This window comes from Ornithorhynchus anatinus, chromosome X2, assembly GCF_004115215.2.
Source record: "Ornithorhynchus anatinus isolate Pmale09 chromosome X2, mOrnAna1.pri.v4, whole genome shotgun sequence".
NCBI lineage: Eukaryota > Metazoa > Chordata > Mammalia > Monotremata > Ornithorhynchidae > Ornithorhynchus > Ornithorhynchus anatinus.
In genome coordinates, this window is record NC_041750.1 from 7,619,249 (window position 1) to 7,637,198 (window position 17,950).

The 17,950-nt window shown below is 51.6% G+C and overlaps 2 protein-coding genes across 8 annotated transcripts in view; both read right to left on the reverse strand.

The window, feature by feature from the left end:
• Positions 1-164: 164 nt before the first annotated feature.
• Positions 165-6,796, reverse strand: MVB12A (multivesicular body subunit 12A). 4 transcript variants are annotated; one of them, XM_029053544.1, is made up of 10 exons: positions 6,692-6,796; positions 6,499-6,588; positions 6,250-6,348; positions 5,546-5,642; positions 5,236-5,362; positions 4,975-5,091; positions 4,572-4,669; positions 3,833-3,894; positions 3,389-3,445; positions 165-499 (listed from the first exon to the last, which is right to left on the reverse strand). In XM_029053544.1, exons 1-10 carry the CDS (start codon positions 6,779-6,781, stop codon positions 437-439), a joined length of 900 nt encoding a protein of 299 aa, XP_028909377.1. In that variant the 5' UTR covers positions 6,782-6,796; the 3' UTR covers positions 165-436. The 4 variants fall into 4 exon arrangements, with proteins under 4 accessions (XP_028909377.1, XP_028909376.1, XP_028909378.1 ...); XM_029053543.1 differs by having other exon boundaries at positions 5,546-5,666; XM_029053545.1 differs by lacking the exon at positions 6,250-6,348.
• Positions 6,797-11,601: 4,805 nt separating this feature from the next.
• LOC103166745 (pre-B-cell leukemia transcription factor 1-like) overlaps positions 11,602-17,950 on the reverse strand; it is a 55,037-nt gene continuing 48,688 nt past the window's right edge. For 3 of the 4 annotated variants that reach the window (XM_029052813.2, XM_029052815.2, XM_029052814.2), the window contains 3 exons: positions 14,249-14,334; positions 12,953-13,039; positions 11,602-12,490 (listed from right to left, as the gene is read on the reverse strand). In XM_029052813.2, coding sequence (XP_028908646.1) covers positions 12,398-12,490; positions 12,953-13,039; positions 14,249-14,334 — 266 coding nt within the window. In that variant the 3' untranslated portion in view covers positions 11,602-12,397. The remainder of the gene's footprint in view (positions 12,491-12,952; positions 13,040-14,248; positions 14,335-17,950) is intronic. The other variant, XM_029052812.2, reaches the window with a different exon arrangement.

Consider the following 17,950-nt stretch of genomic DNA (forward strand, 5'->3'; position numbering starts at 1 on the left):
GCACCCAGTAAACGCCCAGTAGAGACGATCCACTGAATGAACGGTGGGAACGGAACCCACCCGGGGAGGAATTCCAGAGGAGGATGGGGGAGAGGAATGGGAAAGACACAGTGTCGCAGTCCGATGCCCTCCCCTCGGCTCGGGGGCCAAAAACGGGGACCACGTCGGAAACTGATAATCTTTATTGTCGTGGAGGCCGGGCAGACCCAGATCCCAAAGGCACGATGCGAAAGAATCGTTACGGGGAACAGGCTCCCCGATCCCACCTGCCACGCTGGCCAGAGACCTTGGCGGGCACACTCCTCTCCCCACTGGTCTGGGGGGGAGGGAGGGGAGGGGCATCAAAGGCAACTTGGTGAGGGGGACGGGTCCCACGTTGAGTCCCGGGAAGTGGAGGAGGGGGAGCGGGGTGAACTCCCCTCAGTCGGGCCAGATCCTAGCAGATGCTGGGGGGCAGGCGGGCTGCTGCTGTTCTCTCCACCACGAATCCATAGTTGTACTGGAAAGACAACACACGGTGGTAAGACAAAAAGGAAGGAGGGAAGGAACTAACCAACTAGTGGGGTGGCTGAGCCTTGAACCTGCCCAGACTTCTCCCTTATTCGTGTCTGGGGAGAAGTCTGAGCAAGCTCGGCCACCCCCGCTCCCCTCTCCCATCACTGTCTGATAAGGTTGCGGCGGTGAAATATGGTGGGGAAACAGGGACGAGGAGCAGCGCGGCCTAGCGGAAAGAGCACGGGCCTGGGAGTCAGAGGACCTGGGTTCTAATCCGGATTCGGCCACCCGTCTGCCGTGTGACCGTGGGCAAGCCGCTTCGCTTCTCTGGGTCTCGGCTACCTTACCTGTAAACCGGGGAGTGAGACCATGAGCTCTGTGTGGGACGGGGACTGTGTCCAACTTCATTACCTTGTAGCTACGCCAGTGCTTAACTTAGTTCAGTGCCCGGGACATTAGTAAGCGCTTAACGAATAACATAAAAAGAAAAAGGGAGGATAAGGAAGGGGATAAAGGAGGGATTGAAACTGTGAGCCCCGTGTGGGTCAGGAATCGTGTCCAACCCGATTTGTTTCTATCCAGCCCGGAGCTTACTACAGTGTCTGGCGCATAGTCAGCACTTAATAAATATCACAATTATTATTATTTTTAAGGGGGCAGTAAGGGGGTGGGCAGAATGATGGTGAAGGGATGTGGCAAGTCTTGGCCAAGGCCCCCTGGGGGCTTAACACTGTCTATCCATTAGCTGATGGTTCTAGAATGTGGGACTGGGAAGATCCAAACCTTACTTTTCAACTGCCCTGCCACACTTAGGACTAGCCTGTTAAAAAGCTGGCTGAATGGCAGAGGGAGGACTATTTGCATATTCACAGAGCAAAGGAAACAAGCTAAACTGGAACAGAACCGGTGCCAGTTCAGGAACTGTGGGGGGAGGAAGGGGATATGCTAGTGACAGCTGAGGGTATGAAACACCTAGAGCCGTGAACTGGGGGGCTTTCGACCACAGGTCTGGGTGGCGAGGACTTCTATCTGTGGGGGAGCTGAGGGAAGCCCTCCGCAGAGGGTTGTAATAACAATAATAATAATAATGACGATGACTATGGTATTTGTTAAGTGCTATGTGCCAAGCACCGTTCTAAGCACTGGGGTAGATACAAGGTGATCAGGTTGTCCCACGTGGGGCTCACGGTCTTAATACCCATTTTACAGATGAGGGAACTGAGGCCCAGAAGTGAAGTGGCTTGTCCAGGGTCACAAAGCAGACAAGTGGCGGAGCAGGGATTAGAACCCACGTCCTCTGACTCCCAAGCCCGGGCTCTTTCCAGTAAGCCTCGCTGCTTCTCTTATGGCCCAGGGACAGAGAAGTAACTTGGAAAGATCTAGGGAAGTCAGACCCTGGCTCAGGGAGAGGTCCAGATCCGGGGAGAGATTTGTGGACTGTAAACTGGATTTGATTGATGCTCTTTGATTTTGGACTGCTACAACCTAAAGCTTGTTCCAATCTAATCGCCACTTACGCTGTTACTTTAATGCTGAAACTACCTTTAGAGATTTAGTAAAGTACTTTTTGTCTCTTTTATAGTGAGGGAGATGCCATGCCCGACTGTGTTCTGAAAATCCTACCCATATCGGGACCGGGCTCCAGAAGGAGGGGTTAGGATTTGGAAACGCTCCTCCGAAAACAGCTACCGGCCCCAGCAGAGAGTGGGGCCAGGGAGACGGACCCCAAATTATCCCTGTGCCTTTCTTGGGGGCTGTAACTTTAGGTCACAAGACTGTGACAAAGATTGTTCTGGCCGGGAAACACGTCTGTAGGAGTGTAGAAGGCTGGGGAATTTGAGATTATAATAAACGGACAGTTGGGGTCATGGAAATTCCTGGCTGCTGCAGGTGGGAGGAAACCCTGGCACAGTTCAGGGGTGCCTTGTTGCGGGGCGGGGAGTAGACAAAGAATCCCCAGTCTGTGACCCAAACTGCCACATATGATGCAGTGATAGGGACAACTCTCCTGCAAGTCAGGGTACCCAGGTTCTAACCCCAGCTCTATCACTTTTTTTTTTAAGGTATTTGTTAAGCACTTACTATGTACTAAGCGCTGGGGTAGATACAAGCTAACCAGTTTGGACACAATCCATGTCTCACGTGGGGCTCACAGTCTTAATCCCCCTTTAAGAGATGAGGCAACTGAGGCACAGAGAGGTGAAGCGACTTGCCCAAGGTCACACAGTGGCCAAGTGGCAGAGCCGGGATTAGAACCCCATGCCCGTGCTCTTTCCACTAGGCCACGCTGCTTCTCTTTTCGCTGGGCCTCATTGCCACTTTCCTCTGTGTGACCTTGGGCAAATCGTTTCACTTCTCTGGGCCTCAGATTTCTCATCTGTAAAATAGGGATTCAATACCTATTCTCCTTCCTCAGGCAATGAGCCCCATTCAGGACAGGGACGATGTCCAACCTGATTATTTCATATAATAATGTTGGTATTTGTTAAGCGCTTACTATGTGCAGAGCACTGTTCTAAGCACTGGGGTAGATACATGGTAATCAGGTCGTCCCACGTGGGGCTCACAGTCTTCATCCCCATTTTACAGATGAGGGAACTGAGGCACAGAGAAGTGAAGTGACTTGCCCACAGTCACCCAGTTGATAAGTGGCGAAGTCGGGATTTGAACCCATGAACTCTGACTCCCAAGCCTGGGCTCTTTCCACTGAGCCACGCTGCTTCTTCATATCTACCCCAGTGCTTAGTACGGTGCTTGGCACAAATGCCACAATTATTATTACTATCGATAATAACTATTATCGATAATAATAATAATATCACAACCCCAGAAGCACCACAGGGAGGAAATAGAAGGGACATAAGGGGGTGGGCAGGTAGCACAGGTAACCTACTTCTTCCTCGATGTCAGCCAGAGACTTGATGTTCAGGTCAGTGAAGGCAGAGAATCCCTGGTTGCGGGGGGGAGGGGAGACAGAAAAGGTCATTTTGGGGGCAATGATTCAATCTCCAGTCATCCACCCTCCTCCCCAGACCCAATCTCTCTTCGTCTCTCCCGCTCCCCGCTCCAGCTCACAGCACAGGACACCTTCTGCCCAGCCTACTGTTCCCAGAGCTTCTTTCCGAACCGTGCCCCTTCCCCCCGACCCTAACCCCCCAGCCTCCTCCCTTCTCCCTCTCTCTGGGGCTGAGAGGAGCTGGATGTAACCAGTCTTTGTCTTTGGCGTACAGTGATGCGTGGGGGAGGTCCGGGGGTGGTGGTGGAGCTGCTGAATCTCCGTGGACACCCAAACCGGGGACCGTGGGGGCGGGGGTTGAAGAGGATCAGTAACACTCACGGTGGGGCCGGGGCCACGGCTCTCAAACCTCGGGTGCAGCGTAAAGGGGACCCCATCCAGAGCTGGAGAGAGAGAATATCCCCACCCCCACTGCCCTAAGTCAGCCCTTGAGTCACGGGGGAGCGACCAGGCCCCTTCGGCATGAGCGGGAGAGCGAGGTGGGGGACGTGACATGCCCGGGTCCTCATCCTGGGCTGCTTCTTTGCACCTGTTTCCCCACAAGTAATAGGGGCCCCTTCTCTCCCCTCCACCCACCCAAGATGGGGTGAATGCAATCAGTGGGGTGGGGGAGCAGAAATGTACCCCCTGGCTTGGAAATCAGCTGGGTGAAGCGGGTCGGGGAGGGGAAGCAGGAACTGCGGGGCTTGGGCAGAGGGCCCAGGCCAGGCCCAGGCATTTGCAGTCGGGGGTGAGAGTGAAGTGGGAGGTTTTTGGGAGAGGAAGAGAGAAGGAAAGGGAGAAGGGGGTGAGGGGATGGGGGAAATGAGGGACTATGAGGAGGAGGGAACAGAGCCAGGAGAAAGGGGGAAGGGGAGAAGTGGTAAGCTGGGGGTGACCCAAGCCCGGCAGCCCCACAGAGACCGTGTATATGCCCTCCCCATGCATCGCCACATCTGCCTCGCCTGCCAGGGGTTGAGGGGAACCCCCATCCCAACCAGGGTTCCGTGGGGACGATGACCCCCTTCCACCCCCACCCCAGCTGTCTCCGGCAAGAGAATTCATCTCCACTGGCCCTCACCAGAGATGCCATAGAGACCGGATGCCTCGTAGACGGAGTCGTTATGCTGAAGAGTGGCCAGGCTCGAGCCGGATCTGGACAGAGGTTTCTCCTGAGATCTATCTCCAGTCGGAAGTGACAAGAACAGCCATTTGCAGGGGTGGGGGTGAGCAGGTGGCCCTGTGTCCGTCTCCCCTCCACTCCGGTATCAGCACAGCTACGTCTAGATCCCTCCAGCCTGACACCCACTCCTTCTCAGACAAAAGTGCTCTGCCCACAGTAAGCGCTCAACGAATTCTATTAACTGAAATGGAACCCCAATGAGCTGGGAGTGGAGAAAGCCCAGCTGTTCGACTGATCCAGCCAGCCCCTCCTCCGCAACTACCTGTCCCAGCCCAGCTTCCACCAGAGACCGGTCACTCACCGAGGTAGGTCCAGGGAGAGACTCTTCAACTCTGAGGTGACGTTCCTCGAACGAGGCAACGGTTGGGGCTTGGAGATGTTTCCTTTTTTACACCAAATTGCAAAGCCCCCCAGGTCTCTAGAGGCAAACAGTAACCCGGTCCCCTGAGTTGGGAGGGAGGGGGAGGGAGTAAGGGAAGGGGAAAAATCCAGGACAGGACACGGTGGCCACCCCACACACACACGTAGTTCACGGAAAGGGAGCCGTACCAGACACCCTTACCCTACACGCATGTAGCCTGGCACAGCTCTGCTCTTGCTACTCAGCTTGACATCCAAGACGGCTATATCCGTTGCCCCCAGGGGAACCAGCTTCATGCAGACTCTTTTCTTCTTGGACACCGAGGATTCTGCGGGGAAAGGGAGTAAGGGGAAGGACTAGGAGTGGGGAGTAGGGGAAAGGGAGAGCAGGGACAGACAGACAGAGTCCCAATCCCCACCCCTGGCTCTTCTCATGCTCCCCCACCACCCACCCCCCTTACTCCAGCACAGACCCAGGGTATAAACCAGCCCCACAGCCCACTCAGCCATACTGGCGTCCAGGAATTCGTTGATAAAGGAGAAGCCAATGGGGAGAGGTGTTTTTTCGCTCAGAATCTGGATGTCGTTCACCACACTCTGCTGGGTGTTCTGTGAGGAAGAGGGCACGGGGCCCTGTGAAGCACAGCGAGGGATGGGGACAAGGGCAAGACATAGGGCCGGACTCGGGGACGGCGGAGGTGGGGGCGGGGGGAGTCTCCCACCTTTCGGCCCAGCCGCCACTCAGCTCTCTTCCTCTACGCCCCGGCCCGGTCACCATCGTCTGACTCGGCGCACGTGCCCTGTCCCCTCAAATCTACACGGTGGCATCCCTCCTCACCTTCAAAGACTCCTAAGAACCCGCCTCCTTTGGGAGGCATTCCCTGATTAATCCCCACCTCCTCTGGGAAGCACTGCTTTGATTAATCCCCACTTCTCTGGGCGTGACATCCCATCGGCAAGTCGGGCACCCACGGATCGCTGTATCGACTGATTCAATCCCTTGGTGTCCATTATTTATGTCTCATGTGTCTCACTGTGAAACCCTGTGGGCTGTCTGTTGCCAGCACTCTGTCCCCAATGGAAACCCACTACGGGCGGGGAATGTGTCTGTTTACTGTTGCAGTGTCCTCTCTCAAGCGCTCGGTCCAGTGCTCTGCACACAGTAAGCGCTCAATCGATACGACTGAACGAATCCTGGGGTTGACAAGATAGATACCTCAGAGGTGCCCAAGGTCAAGTAGCAGAGGAAATACCCGGACTTTTGCGCAAACCCTTTTCCGAAGTTGGCAGGTGCTCCCTCCACGGTGGTCGAAATCTGTGGCGGGGAACAGACTGAATCTCGCCGTCAACCTCCCCTCTCCACCCTGCCGTGACCCGACTCCTTCTCCTCAGCCCCTCTCCCGGCGGAGAAACCGAGTCGGCAGGTGCCCGAGGGGTGGAGGGGGCAGGAATCGGGGGGTCTCACCGCGCTGTAGCCCCTCGGGGGAGCGGCCGCAGCCGGAACCCAGGCCAGTCCGGCCAAGGGGGTGGGCGCGGCGGCCGCATCCATCTTTGACTGAAGGGAGAGAGGAAGGCGGAGCCGTGAAAATGTCATTTCGGATCATCGGTCCCGCCCTCGCTTTGGCCCCTTCCCCGGTCCCGACCGGCCCCCTACGTACCAGTGCTCCGACTCGCCGCTCTTCCGGGAATGGACGGCGCCTGCGCAAAGCCGGAGCCCAGCCCCGGGCGCCCCCGCCGCCACCACGCATGCGCCGAGGAACCCCGCCCACAAACCCTTCGCTACTTCTGCGCAACCTCCCTGAGCGCTTGGCCAGGAAAGGACTACAATTCCCATCAGGCCGAGCGAAAAGCCCCTCCCCCGACTTCCGGGAGGAGGTTTGCCTGAGGAGAAATGACCGCTCCCAGGGAAAGCAGTGAGGCCAAGGGCCAACCTTGGTCGTTGGGCCCTCGTTAGCCTGGTTCTCGCGCTTGCGGCGATGGCTGGGGGTCTGCAGATTCGTTTCTATTTTGTATTACAGAATGTTTACGCTAAAATCACTTCGTAGAAAGAGAATGGAAAAACGTAGCAGGATTTCTTTGTTTCTTCCGCTGTCCTGTCCCGTTTGCCTTGGCTTTCTTCGTCTCCTCATATAATAATAATAATGTTGGTATTTGTTAAGCGCTTACTATGTGCAGGGCACTGTTCTAAGCGCTGGGGTAGATACAGGGTCATCAGGTTGTCCCACATAGGGCTCACAGTCTTCATCCCCATTTTCCAGATGAGGGAACTGAGGCGCAGAGAAGTTAAGTGACTTGCCCACAGTCACACAGCTGACCAGTGGCTGAACTGGGATTCGAACCCATGACCCCTGACTCCCAAGCCCGGGCTCTTTCCACTGAGTCACGCTGCTTCTCTTATCAATTATGATAATAATTGGGGTATTTGTTAAACACTTGCGCTGGGGTGGGTACAACCAAATAGGGACTGTGTCCAACCCTATGGGGCTCACGGTCTGAATCCCCGTTTTCCAGATGAGGTAACCGAGCCACAGAGAAGTCAAGTAATAATAATATTGGTATTTGTTAAGTGCTATGTGCAGAGCACTGTAATAAGCGCTGGGGTAGATACAGGGTCATCTGGTGGTCCCACATGAGGCTCACAGTCTTCATCCTCATTTTACAGATGAGGTCACTGAGGCACAGAGAAGTTAAGCTCAGCTCTGCCACTTGTCAGCTGTGTGGCTGTGGGCAAGTCACTTCACTTCTCTGTGCCTCAGTGACCTCATCTGTAAAATGGGGATTAACCGTGAGCCTCACATGGGACAACCTGATGACCCTGTATCTCCCCCAGCGCTTAGAAGAGTGCTCTGCACATAGTAAGCGCTTAACAGATACCAACATTCTTCAGTGACTTGCCCCCAGTCACACGTGCCCAAGGTCACACAACAGACAAGTTGTGGAGTCGGGATTAGAACCCAGCTCCTTTTGACTCCCAGGCTCGTGCCCTATCCACTAGGCCACGCTCCTATCCATCATCGGGCTCGCCTCTAAAAACATCTCATTTCAGGTGTCCTTTTAAAAGTCAATCCCCAATGCAATTTTCAGCTGTAAATCCCAGTTCTTAGTTTTGACGTTATCACACGTGTTCCCCATGGGACCACGCAAGGAGCTGAGTTAGGGGCCAACTGAATCTCCAAATGTCCGGAGGACTTAAACTGGGAAGGACACGGGCCAGTCATGGTCCGTACTCACTGAGGGCTGAACAAAAGGGAATGGTCTGCGTTGGCAGCAAAAGACTGCATTCCTAGGAGGATGGGATGAAACTCTAAAATGGGAGGGCCTATCCAATCTAGGTGAGTCAGACATCCACTTGCCTGAAAGGAGGAGATTAGCCCAAATAACCTCTCTAGGTCCTTCTCAGCTACCTTGCACACTCACCATATCGCTTTATGAATAGACACACAATTGTCCCTTCTTACTGCCCACCGATGAGTTTCAAAGAGAGGTCTATGTGAGAAAAAATGACACTGGAGGGCTAATGTTCCAGTGGGAAATGATGATGATGTTGGTATTTGTTAAGCGCTTACTATGTGCAGAGCACTATTCTAAGCGCCGGGGTAGATACAGGGGAATCAGGTTGTCCCACGTGAGGCTCACGGTTAATCCCCATTTTACAGATGAGGTAACTGAGGCACAGAGAAGTTAAGTGACTTGCCCACAGTCAGCTGACAAGTGGCAGAGCCGGGATTCGAACCCATGACTCTGACTCGCAGGCCCGGGCTCTTTCCACTGAGCCACTCCGAGATCCTTCACTAGACTACCCCTTACCCATGAGATAGTCATGGATTATAAGGCTTTGAGCAAATGTTCACAGTTTATCCTGCCTAAGCCTTTAGTCTCTGGCAGCGGCACTAGAACACACGGTGGAATCTCGTGATGGTTAATTCTTTTCCTTCAGTCACCAAATCCCATCAGTTCTTTCTTCACCTCATCTTCAGAATCCACCCTTTTCTCTCCATCCACACAACCACTAGGCTGCTCCAGACCTGGTCATAACCTGGCTAGACTATTACATCAATCTCCTTGCTGTCCCCTTTCCATATACTTCACTCTGCTGCCCAGCTCACTGTTCCAAAATATCATTCGATACACAACTCTCTGCTCCTCAAAAGCCTCTAATGGTTGCCCATACCTCTCTGCGTGAAGTAAAATCTCCTGACCGTTGGTTTCAAAGCACTCAATCAGTAGCTGGTAAGGGCTCAATAAATACCACTGAGTGATTAATTGGTGAACAAAGGGTGGGGTGGGGGAGACCAGGAACCTCAAAGATAGCGGCTTCCGGTCCCCGGTCCTGAGCGAACACGGTTACTAAGACAAGAAGGCCCAATCCACACACATAAAGAATCTGCTCAGAGTTAATTTAAAATCCTTCTCCCGTCACCTGCTAAACCAGGGTAGACCCCGTCAGAGAACATCCCCCGAGGTCCTCCAGAGCATCGACACAAAGACGGTCTTTACCGGCAGCCTGAAATCGCCATCCCTGGACCGTGACTCGCGTCATTCCGGGATCAGGTTCAGGGCCCATCTGACACGGGGATAACTGGGATACCCGAAGGAGAGACATAAGGGCTCCCTTCCTCGACACCGTCCTCGTGGTCAGGGATAATCGATCGATGGTATTTATTGAGTGCTTACTGTGTGCAGAGCACTGTACTTAGCGCTTGGGAGAGTACAATATAACAATAAACAGATACATTCCCTGCCCACAACAAGCTCGCAGTTTACGGGGGAGGCAGACATTAATATACGTAAGTTAATTAAGTGCCGTGGGGCTGGGCACTGTAATAAGCACTTGGGAAAATACGCACTTGGGAGTCGGTAGACACGATCCCTGCCCACAAGGGGCTTACAGTCCACGGGGATAGAGCTCCTAATACCCCCCAACTTTCCCCTCGACATTTCTAATTTCCCCTCTAGGAGCCCGGTATAAACCGATGATTTGCGGACCCGTTGGCATTGGTGCTGCTAACTCTTTCCCGATCTGTGCCTGCTAGCCCAGAATCATGACTGGTAGTTCAAGAGTCACGACCGACAGAACCCAAGACTATCAGACCCTAAGCAACGCCACCCTGGGTCAGCCCCACGGTCCATCCAATCCACGACCCTGTCTTGACCAGGAGGACCACGATGCTTGGAGGATCTGAGTGATGGACCACATCCTAACACCCCAAACTTTTCCTTCTATTGCAGAGTCATTCTGTCTCTCATTGTCAAACGATCAATGGTATTTACTGAGCGCTTACTGTGGGCAGAACACTGTACTAAGCACTTGAGAGAGTACACTAGAACAGACACATTCCCCACCCACAACAAGTAGTGGGAGAAGCGGTGGGGCCTAGCAGATAGAGCATGGGCCTGGGAGTCAGAAGACTTGGGTTCTAGTCTCAGCTCTGCAGGTAAGGCAATGCCTGCTGGGGCCGTGCCATTCGTGGTGAAGGCGCTTGACTAAAGAACACCCTAGGGTGCTCCACGAGGTGGACAGGCCCAGCAGAAATCCTGAAAACGAGCTGACGTGGGCTGCGAGAGACCGTGGCGACCACCAAGGTTCTCTTCTCTAGGATGAGCTTTCCGTTTCCTATTTGGCCACTCAGTAGTGAGTAGTGGAATCCTACTTAACGCAATGCCCTATGCTAAGTGCTCAGGCACATAAAACGGAAGGACGAGACACGTTCCCTGCCCACATAGAGTTGGCCACGCAGGGTTTTCTGTTGGTCATCTGTTTTGTTCTGTACCACCTGTTTCACCTGGGCCTCTTCTGGTGGGTTTGGTTTATTTTAAAACAGCTTCCAGGCTTCTTGTAGACTACCTATTCTTTTAGCTCTTCCTTTCAGTGTTTCCCCACGGTTCTCATTTGTTTTCAATTTCCTTTTCTAAAATTACATACTCTTGTGTTGGATTTGGGGGGAAGGGGAGCCTTCCCTTAGCAAAAATGAGTTGTGATTTAGAGTTGTGATCCCTTTTGGAAAATGGTTCTCTCACATTTATTTCCTCTTGTACCAAGTCCCATCCGCTGCTCCGGTTCCATCCTCCTAATTATTGTCTCAGCAGTTTTGCCCATCACAACCTCCTCTTGGATTTTTATTCATCCCAATTTGCACATGCTATTTAAGTACATCTTCCTCCTATATATAAAAGTATTTTGTGACACTTCCCCCACCCCTATAAGACTGCAAGCTTCTAGAAGTCAGGGATTGTGACTCCTACATCCATTGCTTAATACAGTGCTCTGTGTTCAGTAGGTGCTCGCTAAATACTAGTGACCGGCTGAAAGGAAACAGTCACTGATCTTACCCAGAAACCTTTTCTCCATTTCTTGCCACTGCCACATTATTTGGTCCATTGGGATTGAAGCAGAGACCAGTGGAACTGGTTCATGAGGAATCAAGTTGGGTTTTTTTGGTTGGTTTTTTATGGAATTTGATAAGCGCTTACTATGTGTCAAGCACAGTTGTATATACAAGTTAAACAGTTTGTTCCCTTCTGATCGTGCAGCCCCCAAAATTCAGATGTACGACCCGTGAAAGGCAAGGAGGAAAAAAAAGGCTTTGGAAGTTTATTATCTTTGACAAAAATTTCAACTGAAAGCAGTGAACATTGTATGAACATCTCCAGAAATGCACAGGAACCTATTCACAGGAAAGTCTGAGTTTACAATAGACATTAAATTAGAACTACATGAAAGGACACAAGATGAAAATTTCTATTTTAGATCCAAGTCCAGTGAAAGTTTTGGTAAAGCAATTTTTTTTTTATCTGCTTATTAGATCTGGACTGGCAGAATGAATCTGAGTGAAAAGAAAAGGTTGCTTTCCTACAGGTGAATTTCACCGTTAGTGGTGTCTTCTTCGAGTACGAAGGACAGCTATATATTTTCCTATACAAAATTACATACAGATAACATGTACAATTACAATACAAGGGGTTAAATTGTTAGTAACTATCACTTAGAACAGAAATTTCCTAGTTTCAAAAACAACAACATGGGAATCAAAATAAGGGAACTTTTGAAATTGGGGAAAAGTTTGTGAAGAAATTCTTCAGATTCTCACCCCAAAGTGGATATAAATGGATTTAGAAAAAAAAAAATGGATTCGCTAATGAAAATGGACCGGGTACTCAAAACGATTTCCCACCCTAATGCACCTAAGTAAAAAGGGAATTCCCCTGGGTCATGCTGAGAGGTAGAGTCACAATCTTCTATTGGTTCCAGGTTTTCTGAGGTAATTAGCTGTGTGTCAAGTTGTAAAAACAAGAATACTGGCAAGAGAGCAACGTGACAAATGAAACTAATGACCTCTTTCCTCTCATCACTAGGTCCTAAAAACTTAATTGGATGCATCCGAGTTGACACTCCCTGGGTCACCAGCAGGAGAGGTGATTGATGAAGGGGTGGTGGTATCCTGCCAGCTGCCATTTGCCTGGAAGGGAAACCAGGGTCACAGGGAATTAGGTCGAGAATGGGCAGGGCAGGGCAGACCCAGTGGGGCCTGGGCTAGAGAGAGAAGGGGAGGGCCGGACACTGGCCAGCTCTCCTCCAGGAAGGGGGGCAGGGGAAGTGACAGACACAGCTCTCCTATCACACAAGAGGACCATCTGGTCTTCCCAGTTGCAGTTCAGGCTCAGGGGACACTGTCCGCTGAGGCACCAGGACGGGGCCTGAGGCCTGCGGGTTACTCGACGGACCCAATCCGTTTCAATCTCTCCCTTGGTCGGGGAGAGGGCAGTTTTGCTTCCTCTGGCCCGGTCAATACTGCCCAGTGGCAAATGGGGTAGGAAAGGAAGTCGAGGAAACGGATGGCAGACACATGGGGTCTCATCGCACAGGCACCGCCCCCGCACACACACCCCGCGCATCACTACCACTCCCGAGCATCACTTACGTCCATTCGCTGTGTTGTATACAAGGGATTTCCCACGACGGGTTCGTAGCGGCCTGCCTGATGGATTACATGATGCAAGGGATCCATCTGTAACAATTACCCCCCGATATAAGCATAGAGCCACCCATAAGGAAGGAAACGTGTCCGCGCTCACCTCCCCCGCAGCGGCCTGAGGGAGCAAGAGCCCCAACAAGGGGGACATCCCTGAGACCCCCTCCTCTGTCCCGAGTGGGTCCCTGCAGAGGCTCAGGTCCAGATAAAAATAATCTCATCTGGTCAGCTCCCCTCTCACCTCCGTTTCACTAAAAAATGAATGCTAATAAAATGGATTTCTCTCAGGCACTACATCCGATCCCAACATGCACCAGGAGAGGGTTAGGCAGTGGAGGGGGTCGGGGGAGTGAAGGGCTTACGTGGAGCGCAAAAGTCAGTTCGGGACAGGAAGGGAGCCCTTAGCGAGGGCTCATGTGTCCTCATCCCCAGCCCAGGAGGAGGAGGAGGTGGACAGCTTGGGGCCAGACCCCATGCTAATGGAGAGGGGGGATTATTTTCTATGACGGTGCCCCCTTTCTACTGTAGAGAAACATCATCCCCTGATCCACAGATCTGCAAAGCTCTGGGATCTGGCTCCACTCAGTTCCTCCCGTCATCGTGGCCCACACGCCTCAGGGCAGTTCCAGGGGCATGGGACGGGCCTTGGGGTGTGGGGCAGTGTCCTCTGAGAACCCTGCTCTCGGTGGGCCCCTGGAATTGATGCAGGCCCCTGGGGACTTCAATGCATTTGCGGGGGAAGACGGAGAGCGGTTTCCGGACGGACCGGGTACCAATCCCCCGCGCCCCAGGAAGACGGGGGCCTTTAGGGAGGGCTGGAACTTCCATGGGTTGGCGGAAAGAGCTTGTATCTGGGAATCAGGAGGTCTGGATTCCGGCCCCAGCTCTGTACCCTGTAGGGAGACCTTGGGCAAGCCCTTTAACTAAGTCGCTGTGCCTCATCTGCCAAGCAGGAAATAAAAACCCATGCCTCTCCCTTCATCACAGAGACAGTGGAAGGGCCGAATGAAGTCACTGACGGGAAAGCTCAGAGGGAAAAGAAAAGGCCTCTAGAGTCAAGATTAATTCGTGGTCCCATAGATCTGCCTGCCACTCACATGGCAACACTTGGGAGATGTTCCGAGAGCTTTTCCCAGCTGGGTTTTCTACACTCGAGGCCAGGCAGGACAGAAGGCCCAACCTCCTCCCCCGGGACTCAGCTCCCCAGAGGCCCTGAGGGGTCCCAGCACACCCCTGACCGCTCACCTGAGGGGAACCCTGGTAAGGGGTCAAGGACTGCAGGTTGAGAAACGATTCCCCAGAATTTGTCATCTTGAAAGAACCAGAGGAACCTGAAAAAGGAGGAGTTGGTGGAGTCAGTCATTCAGCCACAGAGCAGGGAGGCAAGAAGACTCAGTTGTTGGCCCCAACAGGCTCGCAGTCCCCTTGCAAGCACAGACCCAAGGACAGGAAATACACTTGGGGGGAAAAAACCCCAAAACACTCCACAGAGGGCAGGCGAGCCAATAAACACACTTCCCAGAAATCTACAGAAATGACTGGAGCTGAGGCAGGGTTAATCCAGGAAGGCTTCATGCATGTGGAAGGTTGTCGTGGAGTCGAAAATTGAGGAGGGGCCCGGTTTGGAAAAGAGGAGTGGAGAGAGGATGCTAACCAACTTACTCGCCGGGCCTCGTTCTCATCTGTCTCACCACCGACTTCTCGCTCACACCCTCCCTCCGGCCCAGAACTCCTTCCCGCTTCACATCCGGCAAACCGCTGCTCTCCCCAGTCTTCAAAGCCTTATTAAAATCACATTTCCTCCAAGAGGCCTTCCTCCCCGTTTCCCCATCTCCTTCCACTTCAGCACTTCCACATGACCTACATGCTTGGGTACTCACCTCCCTCTCCTCCAGACCCCAGCTCTTATGTCCAGATCTTTATACTCTATTGTTTCCCCCTTCCTGTAATTTCTTTCAGTGTCTGTCTCCCCGACTAGACTGTAAGCTTCACGAGGGCAGGGAGCAGCACGGCCTAGGGGGAGAAGAGGCGTGGCCTAGTGGATAGAGTACGGGCCTGGGAGTCAGAAGCTCACTGGTTCCAATCCCGGCTTCACCCCTTGTCAGCTGTGTGACCCCAGGCAAGTCGTTTAACTTCTCTGTGCCTCAGTTTCCTCATCTGTAAAACTGTGAGCCCCGTGTGGAACAGGGACTGTGTCCAACCCAATTATCTTGTATCTACCCCGGCGCTCAGAGCAGTGCCTGGCACGTAGTCATCGCTTAACAAATACCATCATTATTATTATTATTATCATCATTAACTCTCTTGTACTCTCCCAGGAGCCCAGTATAATGCTCTGCACAGAGTAAGCACTCAAATACCACTGAATGATCGATTCTAGACGAGAGGAGTCGGAGGGGGGAAAGAGTCATGTGCAAAGGCTGCTGAAACAGAGCACAAGCTCACAGCTGATAAGGGGAGGCCAGCTGAAGGACATCTTTAAAATTCAATGCCATCTTCATCATCATCAGTATACTGAACACATACTGTGTGCAGAGCACTGGACTAGGTGTTCGGGAACCTACAAATCAAAGTAGAAGACAGGGTCCCTGCCTTCAAAGAGCTTACCATCTAATGGGGTAGATGGGTCAGACACAACTGTATATGAATAGTGGGAACGGGGGGAAATCACAGATATAACAAAAGTCCATCATATTTATTTGAGCGCTTACTGTGAGCAGTGCACTGAATTAAGCACTTGGGAGAGTAAAATACAACTGAGTTGGTGGACCCAGTCCCTGCCCTCTAGGAGCCTACAATTTAGTGGGGGAGACAGGTGTTAAATAAATTAACTCACGGGGGAAGCAGCAGAGGATACGGCTGTGGGGCTGGGGAGCGTATCAAAAGGCTTAATGTGTACGGTCCGAGGTTCAGAGGCGACGCAGAAGGGAGGGAGAATACGGTGGGGGGGAGTGAGTTGTGTCCAGGGAAGCCTCTTGGAGGAGCTATGATTTTAGTAGGGCTTTGAAGATGGCGAGAGTGGTGGTCCGTCAGATAGGAGAGAAGCAGTGTGGCTTAGTGGAAAGAGCACGGGCTTGGGAGTCAGAGGTTGTGGGTTCTAATCCTGGCTCTGCCACTTGTCAGCTGTGTGACTTTGGGTCAGTCACTTGATTTCTCTGTGCCTCATCTGTAAAATGGGGATTAAGACTGTGAGCCCCACGTGGGACAACCTGATAACCTTGTATCTACCTCAGTGCTTAGAACAGTGCTTGGCACATAGTAAGGGCTTAACCACGATTATTATTATTAGTATTATTAAATCCTCCCCCATCTCCTCCTGACCTGGGCTGAGATTAAGCACTCAACAATGACTAGGTCTTGGGGAAAACGCTACCCACAGTTTGGGGCCAATTTTCGGGACACTGAGACCCTTAAGCAGACAGCCAATCAGTCAGTGGTATTTATTGGGCACTTACTGTGTGCAAAGTAATAATAATAATAACGTTGGTATTTAAGCGCTTACTATATGCAGAGCACTGTTCTAAGTGCTGGGGTAGATACAGGGTAATCAGGTGGTCCCACGTGGGGCTCACAATCTTAATCCCCATTTTACAGATGAGGTAACTGAGGCACAGAGAAGTGAAGTGACTTGCCTACAGTCACAGAGCTGACAAGTGGCGGAGCTGGGATTCGAACTCATGACCTCTGACTCCCAAGCCCAGGCTCTTTCCACTGAGCCATGCTGCTTCTGTACTAAGTACTGTACTAAGCACTCAGGAGAGTATAACACAACAGAGTTGGTACAGTCATTCCCTGTCCACAAGGAGCTTAGAGTTGCTGTTGAACTGGTGAGGCAATTTCCTTTGGAAATGGACAGTGCAGATGTCAATGAGTTAACTGCGTCTCATTCAAAGGAATGGTTATCCAATGAAGGACCTCACTGAACTTTGATAACCTCATGCTTCACTGCAAGAAGCCAAAAGAGATGAATCTGGTGGTGGCTTCTTCCTACCACCAGCTAAAATTTGGGGATTAAGGACTCTGCCATCAATTGTCAAGAAAACAGATGAACTTATAAAAATGATGGATTTCGACAACCCAGATGGAAAGAATTGCAAAGGTGGAGAGGAGTTTAGAAGTTATCCTGCTACGAGGTGCTTTATCAAGGGGAAAAAAAAGGCAAAAAGCAGTTTCATCTAAATGGAACAAATTCTTCACTAAAATTGAAAAATCCCTTCCAGTCAGCAGAAAAACTTCTATTTCTGCACTTCCTGCCAAGACTCATGATCATACCATAACTCCATATTTAGTTAATGTAGTTATATTATGCTTTGAATTATTTTAAGAAAGATGAAACAATAGCTTAGGGTCCTTTACCATTATAGTGAATAGGATGTAAAGGAATTTCATATTACTTTTCCAGAAGATCTGGAACAGTTCCTAATTTATGACACGTAAATCTGTGGGAACACATAACCCAACAAGCAGCTCCTCAGAATGACAACTGCAGTTTTGGGGGGGGTTTTTTTAAATGGCATTTGTTAAACACTTACTATGTGCCAGGCACTATACGAAGCACTGGGGTAGATACAAAGTCAGATTGGACACAATCCATGTCCCACATGGGGCTCACAGCCTTACTCCCCATTTCACAGATGAGGTAACGGAGGCCCAGAGAGGTTAAGTGATCTGTCTTAAGTGATCTGTTCAAGGTCACACAGCAGATAAGTGGCGGAGCCAGCATTAGAACCCAAGTCCTTCTGACTCCCAGGCCTGTGCTCTAACCATTAGGACATGCTGCTTCTCTAGACCCTGTGGTATCGTGAGGTCTGTCTGTATTCTGGGCAAACTGGGATAAGAAAAGGACACATTGCATTTGGTTTCAGTACTTGCTTTCTAGGCTTTTGGGCCATTTACTCTTCCTATTTTGGTAACCACTGCAACAAATTCTATTTGCTACTTGAGAGT

Excerpts from the sequence above, each read along its gene's own strand:
- MVB12A (XM_029053543.1), bottom strand. The coding sequence starts at position 6,781 with ATGCGTGGTGGCGGCGGGGGCGCCCGGGGCTGGGCTCCGGCTTTGCGC. Across the intron at positions 5,667-6,249 it reads TGACCTTGGGCACCTCTGAG|GGCCCCGTGCCCTCTTCCTC; the intron begins GTATCTATCTTG and ends TGTGCTTCACAG. Across the intron at positions 500-3,388 it reads TGGCTGACATCGAGGAAGAA|TACAACTATGGATTCGTGGT; the intron begins GTAGGTTACCTG and ends TTGTCTTTCCAG.